Source organism: Ceratina calcarata, unplaced genomic scaffold (assembly GCF_001652005.2).
Source record: "Ceratina calcarata isolate Rehan_Ccalc_2016 unplaced genomic scaffold, ASM165200v1 scaffold436.2, whole genome shotgun sequence".
NCBI lineage: Eukaryota > Metazoa > Arthropoda > Insecta > Hymenoptera > Apidae > Ceratina > Ceratina calcarata.
This window is the reverse complement of record NW_017167384.1, coordinates 674,116-685,187: the sequence shown is the minus strand read 5'-3', so window position 1 is coordinate 685,187 and position 11,072 is coordinate 674,116. Positions and strand designations below refer to the sequence as shown.

At 42.5% G+C, this 11,072-nt stretch overlaps 1 protein-coding gene across 2 annotated transcripts in view; it reads right to left on the bottom strand.

The window, feature by feature from the left end:
• Window positions 1–10,672, bottom strand: part of LOC108626994 (uncharacterized) — a 97,492-nt gene extending 86,820 nt beyond the window's left edge. The window contains exons 1-2 of one of the 2 annotated variants that reach the window (XM_026815238.1): window positions 10,009–10,672; window positions 588–3,492 (exon numbers count right to left, since the gene is read on the bottom strand). In XM_026815238.1, coding sequence (XP_026671039.1) covers window positions 588–3,464 — 2,877 coding nt within the window. In that variant the 5' untranslated portion in view covers window positions 3,465–3,492; window positions 10,009–10,672. The remainder of the gene's footprint in view (window positions 1–587; window positions 3,493–10,008) is intronic. The other variant, XM_018027994.2, reaches the window with a different exon arrangement.
• Window positions 10,673–11,072: the final 400 nt, after the last annotated feature.

Sequence of the window (11,072 nt, the reverse complement as noted above, 5' to 3'; positions counted from 1 at the left end):
ACATCCTTAATAAGAATTTACTTATATGATATACAATTAAGTTCATTTAACGTTCGATTCAATATTCGTCAAACTAGCTTCAGTTCTTAATCAATTATTTTCATCGAAGCAACGATGGAAACAAATGGAATTGTTCTTTTTTGCTGATGGCCATTCAATGTATAACGAGATCAAGATATCAAAACGGATAAATGCAATTATTGGTTTACTGTCAAGCTTATCGCGTATCAAATAAAAGTTGCCAAAACGATTGCAACAGTTGTGTCGCTGATTTTTTATTGCAATCGATAAACTCAGTCGTGTTTGCCATTAACCTACGCAGCGAGCAGTTTGCTCTATTTAACCCTTATCCACTCGTATTTTTCTACTTCTATTTATATATTATACATTGCATTGAATTATTATATAAAAAGATCGAATAAAAAATATATTCATAAGTATCTCAAATTCCTGTTCATACGCAAAATCATTTAAGTATATTCGCTTTACGGAATTCCCTCGAGGCAAGACGTGAAATTGATACAAGAGACGGATTAGGGTTAATTATCTAGCAAAGCATAAGCGTAATGATTTTTCTCATCACTCACCGCTTTCACCGACTCGTAGTCACCCTTCCTGAGCAGGTCCATCAGCCTCTGCCTCTCCATCTCCTCCTTGGTCACGTAAACCTTGTTTTCTTTAAACCCGCGCACGTTCTCGTAATTGTCGCACAGAACATTGTGAAAACCCATCGACCTCTGTCCAACGTGTTCGATGATCCTGAGAAACGTGTCACCGTGTTCCACGTCCTTGGGCAGGTCCTGTTTGAATTGAAGATTTTTCACTAACACTTCGTTCACCACTTCGACCTCCTTTTTTTCGTTTTTGTCCGATTTCTTGCTAACATCCTTCGAATCCTGCGCGTCAGGCCTGTTCGTGTCCTCGGCCTTGAACATGGCTTGGCTTTCACTCTCCAGCTCGTCCACCGGGATGGTAGCCGTCGATAGATTGCTGTTCTCCCGCGTGTGACACATTTGGTTCCTGTCCATCAAATTGTTTCCAGATTCGTACGGGGTCTCGTAATCCTCTAGGATCATAGTCTGCTGTTTCTCCTCCTGCTCTTCCGGTTGCGATTGCTGATTCGTTTTAACAGCCTGGGGCGAGTTCGAATGAAACGTGAGGAACGTCCTAGCAGGTTCGTTCTGTTGTTTCTTATCCACCGGACTGGGTCTACCGTTCTGCTGGATCCTGAGGCACTGACTCAATCCGATCTCCGGGTACCTGCGAACGGACGCCTCGCTCCTCTGATCGTCTTCCTCGATAGTCTCCAGCTGCTCGTACCGCATCTCGATCCGCTGTTGTTCGTAAACCTTCGCGTTTTTCTCCTCGTTCGGCTCCTCCTCGAGCTTCACCGGTTCTTTGGCAGGCGAGCTGCGATCTACCTCGCCGTAAGCGGAAACCTGCAAAGAAGGTCGCAGAATCGATTGCAGGTCATCCACGTGAATCACCTGAGGCTGCAAGCTACGCTCGTATATCTTCTCCACGTGATTCGGTGACGAGTAGTGCGATCTGCTTGGAGATTTTTCCAACGAACTGTTACTCGACGATCTGCACTTGTTTTGTTCGTTCAATTGTTGCAAGGTCGCGTACGCGCGAGCGTTCGGCTTGAACGTGGATTGACCGATGGACGAACTCTTTTCTTGATGTTCTTTCCTAGGTAGAACCGGCGGTTTTCTAATCTCGGACTCGAAGCCTTGAAGGTTCTTCGGTCTCGATTCTTGTTGGCCTTGAATACTCTTGACACGCGCCCCGTACACAGCTTCCTGATTCATTTTGTTTTCTCTCTTCTCCTTGTACCTGGACTCCTCGATCCTCGGGATACAATCTCGGCTCCTCGAGGAGGCCTCCGTCGATTTACGACCGACATCGGTTGCTTTATCACCGGCTCGCGGTGAATCGTTCGTGAGAGCCGACCGCCTACTTTCTCCGTCCTTATTTGGCGAGATCGGCTCGCCTTGGTCACCAAAGTTGCTCGTCGGGCCCTTCGCTGCGGCCCCTCTCGCCCTCTGACTCGCCTCCTCCTTAACGAGCGCTCTCGTCGAGCTCGGATCGTGATTCTGCGAACGCTTGAACGATGCTCTCCTGCAGGGTATAACGCTGGTAACACCAGTAGCTCCAGATATCCTGGCATCGGACTCGTTTCTACTCTTTACCAAACTCGTCAATCTGCTGACGGATCGGTTCTCGGTACTCGCAACATTCTCTTGATTCGCTTCGCTGTTAGATTCTAATCGTCTCGATTTGAAGCTAGAGCTCAGTGGTCCCCTTTGAGGAATTCTTGACCCAGTCGAAGGACTCATGTCCCTCGACTTGACGATGTTGTTCGACGCGCTGAAACCGTAGTCCTTGCCCCTGCTTTTCAACGCCAGGTATTCCTTGTACGTACCTCTGCTCGTATTGACGCCAACGTTCATTTTGTTCACTTTACGTTCCGGCTTCCTGTCGCCACGACTCAGGTCGTCGTAGCTCGACGAAGTTCCATTCAATTTATCTCTTCCTTCGTCTATCGATCTCGATCGTAAGTCCTGACGAAACTTCCTCTGACTCTTCTGATCCGCACTGCTGTTCGATCTAGTCAATGGTTTCTCACGTGGGAAATTTTGACTCTGAGTTTGGTTCAACCATTCGTCCACCCTTTTTTGAACTTCACCCTTGCGGAGTAAGACTTCTGGTACTCTGGTCCGACTGTCCACGGTCATAGGAATCGAATTCTCCTCCTGTCTGATAGATTCTTTCGGCCTCTCGTGGGATCGTTGCCTCACCTGAGTCTGCTGGTTCACTTTTAAAACTGGTTGTTGCTTCTCAACCGAACACTTGGTCCTCGTCACTCTCAGCTTCTCTTGCTTCCTCTGCTGATCCATCATCACTGCTTCGTAATTAGACACATCGATGCTTCCCACGTCGCTCAGATCCGACGATCTTCTACAATCCAAATCCTCGTATTCGTCCAATATATTGTTCACAGATTGAGTATCAATGGAGCTAATACTCTTCGATTTAATTCTCGCCACGCTCTCATCGCTGCTCGAATAACCGTGATTCTGTCTTTCCCGACTCCCTTGCCGACGTTTCGGCTTTTGGTACCTCGACACTACGTTCTCGTACCTTTGCAGGCAACTCTCTGCGCCAGGTTCCACTGTTTCACTCTTGTTTCTCTTTAAACCGGGCTGTCTCAATTGTCTTTGCGGCTGATTGAACATCGCGCTCTTTTGAAGCACGTTCCCCTCGATTTTCGTTTGCGCCGAGCGAAAGGTAACGTAATTCCTCGAGCTTAAGTTAGGCGAGAAGGCTTCCTTCGTCAGCTCTCTCCGCGTGACGCTCGGTCGTGCCTGGCGATGGTCAACGCCCGATGGTACCACGCCATCCTCGTCGGCGAATGGAATGCTAGCGGTTAGAGCCGAGTTCACGATTATTTCATCGTTCATCTTTCAACGCTGCATCTTCTACGTTTTTCTAGAACAAATAAATAGAAAATACGAAATGCGAATGGATTAACGAAGATGCATGCGAGGTTGGATTACCTCTGATCTTCAGGGTAAGATTTTAGAAAAACCATTGCGAACCGTGGCTTTCTACGATTATGAGAAATTTTATGGACGAGAGAAGATTGAATCCGAAGAAGGAGAACACCTTTTTATTTGACTTGAAATTCAAATTTGAAATTTACAATTCGCGAGATGATATCGTTCAAAAATTTGATGAGACGCTTCCGTAAAACGGTTCTTCGATCCATTTCCGGTATAACCGGCGACCGACGCGTTTTACCAATGAAGAAATATCCGGTAACTGACCGATATCCGGTCGAAATTAATTCGATTTTCGGGCTGGATATTGTAATGGCCGGTTGCCGCTCTCCACCGTGTCTGGAATCGTTAAAGAGCATAACGATCCGCTTAGAATTCAACGTAGCTCGTTCCGTTGCACCGTGAATATTGACCGTCGCAAGTTTATATCACCGACGTAACGCTAAATTAGTTTCGCTTTGACAAACTCGCGAAAACCCAACGTTTTGTCAGTGTTTATTGGAATTAGCAACTTTGGAGTGCTGAAAACTAATTACTAATCATTTAATTGACCAGAACTCAGTCAATCCTTTTCTGATTTAATCTCAGGAAGTATGCCTAAAGCCGTACGTTATTCAGTTATTATTAAGATTACAAAACTTGTGGTTATGATTAAAATTTCGAATATTTCACTGATGAATATCGAGAAAGAGAAATTTGAACAGAGGGAGGGAACAAGATCACGAAGCAAGTAAATTGAATTAAAGCCGACGCGCCCCTTGAGACGTTCTAACGATTCCCACGAGGCGGTCGAGAATCTCCCCGGTTCGAGTTCTACTTTTAGATCTGTTAGAGATATCGGGCCTTAGGCCACCGCGACGGTTGGCTCACAAAATTTCTTTACCCTTTCACTATCCAACGAAATCATGTACATCTCTTTATTATATGAAATATCTATATTTTATATGCATATCAAGTAAATGTATCTGCAGAAGATATGAAAATATACAAATAAATAAAATTAGAAGTGAAACGTTTTTTTATGATTTTTTATCATAAACTCAATTTCCTGAACTGACATTAAAACCATTCTATTTTGTACGAAACTAGTTTAGTAATCGATAGCATACGGTGAATTTAATTAAATTTTCAACATTTCTCTTGACATATCCATTTTACATAGAAAAACATATATTATAAATTTGAAACGCGAGTAGAAATTTGAAATGCAATTATTCGAGCGCCGGAGGGCTGAAAGAAATTTGGTGAGGCAGCCCGGAGGCAGCATAAATCGTTGTTAAAATTCGTGGCCCGGATCCATCTACGAAATTGACCCGCAATTAAGACGTCGACGCAGGCAGTGTTCAGGGTCGCTAAACGACCAACAAAAGCGCCTGCCTCTCGAGACAATGCGGTCTGCAATGCCTCCGACCCGGTAAATAAAAGGAAACGGAAGGTTCTCGTAATTATCATCTCGAAAAAATACATTCCAACGCGAATTCTACTTTTCAGATGCGCTGACCCGGATCTAAATTCCTTTGAAAACCGTTATTCTGAACCGCATTACACATAATTAATCCATTTGCAGCATTAGCGTGTGCATACGCACAATTTTTAATTAATCATAGTGTCATAGCATCATAGTGCGGTATTAATTAATACATGAACAACTGCATTAATCATTGTATGAAATATCGTACACACTTCTACGTTATAATATTTATGACCGACAAGCAGAAGAATTAATGAGTCGTTTGAAGTTGATTATGGAAATCCTTTCACGTTTTTGCCGAACGATATGCAGGCAGGTTTAATTTAGAGCAGAATTGTCAGTGCGCATACCAGTTCGCATGAGAAATCGACAGAAATGCGCGAATTAACGGGATCTAGGATCCAATAGCAACGAGATGCATCAAAGTGATTCGCCATGATTAGTAGTCTCCCGTCTTTTGAGCTTATGAGCTACGTTAATTGGACCGGTTCCTGCAGAAACGGTACCCGTTTTTGCAATATTAATATCTCAGCAGAGATTTTAATAGGAATGTTTTTAAAAAACCAAGATATTATATACATCCCCTTTCAGAGATGTTGAAACGCATTATGAAACATATAAACAAAATGAGATGCAAGGATTTATATGAGTAAACGAAAATCTGTGATATTTTAATAAATAATCTTGCATATAATACGCATCACTTCTTTTGATAAGCAATAAATACTTGTTTGGAGTGTACTCCAATACGGGTTCTTATAATTTCAGGCCCAATTTAAATCGAGCAGGCAGAAACGGGCCGGATCTCGATTGAGGTCTACCGGAATCAAAGAGTTAGCTTTAAATTCGACGCCGTCTGCGGCCGGCTGGCATCCAAAGAAAAACCTACTCCGGGATCCTCTCAGAGTCGTGACGACGCGACGCATATATTTGCATTAATTTCATAGCGACCGGATGTAAAAACCGAGCTGGGCTATTTCGAAGTTCGAAAAAATTTTTAATCAACCGGGATCGCTTAATCCCGCGACTTGTTTCATATGTAAACATTCTTTATTTGGATTAGGCGGTTTTGATTAAAAATTGTCGAGGGTGGGATCGTTGAAAAAGGGTCGCGGCGCCGGCTGAAAAAACTGTGCAAGGGTGGCATAAGGATTATGTGGAGTATAAATAAAACTGCCCGTATCTCCCGTCTTTAGTCCATTGTCCCATCGAAATTCTTTGAAACAGACGCATCGGATCAGTGCCAACGTCGAAGCTTCTGCTTTTCAATTTAATTAACTGAAATGTTGAATAACAATCGGTTTAACTATGTGAAGTAGGTATGAAACGAGGCAGGAATGCGTGAAGTATGATCGTGGGTAACGCGACCCTGGCACGGTTTCCTAATCTGTTAATAATCGTCGTCAATCGCGAAATCGTTCGCGTTAGCGACGCTCGTTAAGAGAAGCCGATGCTTAAACCTTTTTAACCCGTCAATTGATCGTGCCCTGAGACCTTTAATCCCCTCACGCGTTTTTCGTACTCGTTTCCGTTTCACTTTAACGTTAGACAGATGAAGACTTGATGTGTGATCCGAATATAAAAGACTCGTTATGTGTAAAGTCTGATAAAAGCAAGTTAAACTCGTGCAGAGTGAATGAATATGAAATATCACTTGAAATTATTCTTGTTGATCTTATTATACAGCTTTGAGAAATGAATTTCTGTTTGAAAAATATGCTCAAAGAGCTAACTAAGGTGCTGTCTCTAAATTAAATAGTAAAGTGTCTTACGCAATACTAAAAGTATGAACGTGTAAAGAAGAAGTGAGGGGAGCATGATAAACGAATTTCAGGCGTCGAATCAAGAGATGAAGACCTTCCCTGCCTGAAAAAAATCTGATAATACCTAACCATTAATCTTTCTAACGGATCGTTAAGATAATACAGCATCTCGCTTAATCATAGTTGAGAGAATATTTTAGCCAACTGAAAAATTGAATAGAATGCATGTGTTTATCAGCAGCTCCAGTTTGCAGAATGCTTTTGATTGTAGATAATATTCAGAGTATCCCACAGGTCGGACTATAAAGCGGGAGATAACGACGCGCAAAATAAAGGAGGCAACCTAATTCGAAACAAAACCCACCCTGGATTCGCCCTTTCAGACCAGTCTTTTAATGAAACATATATAGCCAGATGCACGGACAGATAGGAGAACAGAAAGACAAGCGCGATTGATAAGATTTTGCAAATGCAATTAAAATACGCCGCGATTTATTCCAAAGTTTTATCGGAAACGGGATTTGCTAGGCATTGAAATTTTTAGATATGAAAGCGTTTTCGGTATCAATCATTTCGCGAATTTCATATAACGAGGAAACTATGACGCGGATATACGTGATGCGATATTAATAGAAAAGTATGAAACATCTGTGTAACATAAATTTCTCTTCGGAATCTGAATTAATTTCTCGCAGTGATACGTACTTACGTGCAGCGATAAAAGTTAATCTGGCTCTAGTTCCTGGCTCAGGAAAGCCATTAACGGTGAATAGGTAAAAGAGTTAAACGTCGAGGCTGTCGCGAAATCCAATCGCGTTTTCAAAGAGAATTTTTCTTAATTGCAGCAACATCGCGGTGTAACTGCGCGGAACGCGATAAATAGAGAGGTGAAACGATCAAAGAGGGCACGCGATACGAACAGAAATAGCGATCGTTTCACGGAGTCGTTTCTATGTGCGTGCGGCTCGCTCGGTACAGTTGCCGAGGGTCATGCACCTCGGCCCTGTCAGGGCCGTGAATAGCCCATCGGCTTAGGAACGCGGTGGGGAGACCTCGTGAAAGGGCATCGAGTGTTTTCAGAAGATACCCACAGCGCTCCTGGGATATACTGTTCACAAGAATGGAGCATTGCCACCCCTCAAGAGATACATCCATTTAGGCCCAAACGTTTTTTCGAGGAAAATTCTCAGAGGAATCTGTTTAGAAACATTTCCGATGCAATTTCAAAATTACTCAGTTGCAGTCTTCGTCTCACTCTTTCAAAATTTATATGACAACCTGATTTTATCTGAACGAACTTGTCCAAATCAGTGAATAAACCTGTGCGTATATTTATTGCTTCAAATATTTGTTGCTTCAACCAGAATTCAGGTAGAAGATTTTTAATAAATCTGATGAAAAATGTAAGACGATTTTATGGAATGCCTTTTACGCTCGCGACTTTTTACTGTAAGATTCTTGCCACGTGGGGCCTGCAGATGTGATCCCCAGACTCTCCACTCATTTTTCTTTGCAAATAAACCACGTAAACGCGTTGCCAACTGGAATTATTGTACCACCACGAAGCAGAACTCTCCTCTTATTATTTAGCAACTCGATTTGGACGCGGAATTTCACGTTTACGAATGAAACGGTGACCATCTGCAGATGTTTCGGGATTGAAAAGCATTTAATCCCCCGTTTCACAACGAAGATAGAATGTAACAGTTTGGCATTTCCATTGTACTGCGTGAAATGCGAGAAAACGTGGAACACGAGTTTCCCAACATTATAAACGATCAGAACTTACTCGACACGTTTCTTATTTTTTTTTCAAGTTCAATTTCAAAGTTTTTTGCTCTAAATAGAAAAGAATTAAGTTTCATTTAAATCAGGGAAAGAAATACGAGAGTTAAGAATGTACGTTATAGGTATCGGGCGAAATAGATGGTTTTCAAGTTCGATTTCTTGGAACAGCCTTCTTTGATCTCTTTTGTACCGGATACACTCGTTACGTTCGGTGTTCTCTCTTTAGAAACCGCGCCGCGGTGGCAAGTGCATTCACACGAAGATAACCAATACTAGCCAGGGTACACGTACTACGCGCCATTGTCCGGCTCATTCAGAGATTGATAATCGACCGGTGAATATGAATCGGCGAATGTTTACCCGGGCTTTATCGTACACGACCGTGGCTCCGTTAGTGCCACTGCTTTATCGAATAATTCCGCGCTGATTTTTCCCGTTTCCAAATTTATCTCACTGAAAAAGAAGGCATCGACGCGTTCACGGTTTATCTTCTCAAAACCGGATTCAGGATTTTTCAATGAAAAGAAACTCGTTTTTCGAATCACAAATGGATTGTAGACTTTTATCATTTAAGTATTGCAATATGCACGAGAATATACTAGATAACAAACGCGTATTGCAATGCTTGAATAAAACGATTGCAATTTTTTCAAGTGACAATCATAAACGTTATTTTGTATAAAAGGTTGTACATCATGAGATGATTAAAATCCTGCGTTATAATTAATTTGGTGCATAGTGGCTCGCGTGAGGAAAGCGAGTTTGACGATAACTCATTACCGCGCCCATGAAACTGTCTTTGTTCACGTTTTGTAGCCGGCTGGTTCGTACGAGAGCGTAGTAAGTGCACCCACGCGTTCGCCTCGTCATTCGATCCTCGTATCGCCGAAGGGGGGATGCGCGCGCGTGGGTTTCTGTGAATGATACCGTGGAATCGTCGAGAACGAGACCTCCTTTCTTTAATTACCCTGACACAGCTGATTATGGCCCGTAATATAAATTTAACGAGCCGACAATTAGGGAATCCAAGAACAATAACATAACGCAGTCACAGGTATCAGAGTTTCTATTCTTAGCAGGATTCATTTGGAATTCTAGGTATGAGAGATTATTCATGCATTTCTATTTCACCTATTTCTAATAATAAAATTGAAGTCGAAGTCGAAAAATATTATTCCTTATTTATGTTATAAACAAACCTAAAGAAGAAGAAAATGTGGATCGTACAGAATGAATATTACTTGAAGAAATGTAATACAGAAACTTATCAAGAAGAAAAACAGAGACACAGAACGGAACAACACAGTAAAATTAAAACGATACCCAAAGGAACCCATGGATCACTGGGCGAATCTACTTTCCACGGTATGTACCGGCATTATCGCGAGGCATGTGTGTAAATGCAGGCGCATAATGTACATACCTAGACACCCGCTGGGACAGGATCTGTATCCCGATGACTACCACTCCCGGGTAATCGACTGTGGCCACGTTATCCTGGCAATTCCTGGCACCGGGCGTAATTTCGTCTCCGCAGCGTAGACATTAAACGTACGCCAGCTCGATTCCATGTGCCATTCCTGATTCGTGATTGCACGGAATGGTAGTCGCTATCAATTCTCCGATATTCACCAAGTATTATGGAATATCGTCAAAGGTGTTCGGTGATGAGTCACACTCGAAAATTTATGCACACGGAGGAAAGAAATGGTGATGCACTATCACCTAGTTCACTTCGAATCAAGCATTGTCCACAGAAACACGTTTGAAGCTTTTATCAAAGCCAGTAGAATGGAACGAGCGTTCCGGCCTTGCTACGCGTAAACACTGCAATTCAGAGATTCATGCACGAACTGCATACCTTTCGTGACCGAGGAATCAATCGTGAGCTTCTATTTTTACAACGAATACTACTATTTTCTTCTTATGCTGTATTATACGATCTGCCAGATACGAAGTTAGTCTTTTTTTACTGGTGAACGATTAATCACACGCACTCGTCGAGTCTTAATTGTGAAACTACGCTATCGTCCCGACACACGGACTGACAGTTCAAATACTGTTATCAGAGTGCGGTGCTATCCGATGGCGTGTCAGAAGGAAGCTTCTGTAAATTGTTCAACATTAATCATCGGTCAGCATGCTTCCGGTTTTCGATAATCGAACCTGTCGCAACTTGGTCCAGAAATGAAGACACACAAATGATTTGATTAGGGACACGAAGAGAATCGTAACGATAGGCGGCTACTAATTATAGACGAAATTAGTAGATGCTGCTCTTAATGGTGAAGATAAATTCGAATATCAGAAGGCATGGAATTAACGAGGGGAAATGTGAAGGGTTTGAAAAGAAGACTCAGTTAAACTTCGGAGATAATGAATTTCGGATTACGTCGCGACACCGTTCGAAGAGATTAAACAAGCTTAAGAAGCGAGCCTCAGGAAATTAACTGGGAAGGATCTTGTAAGCTGGATACGATCCTACTT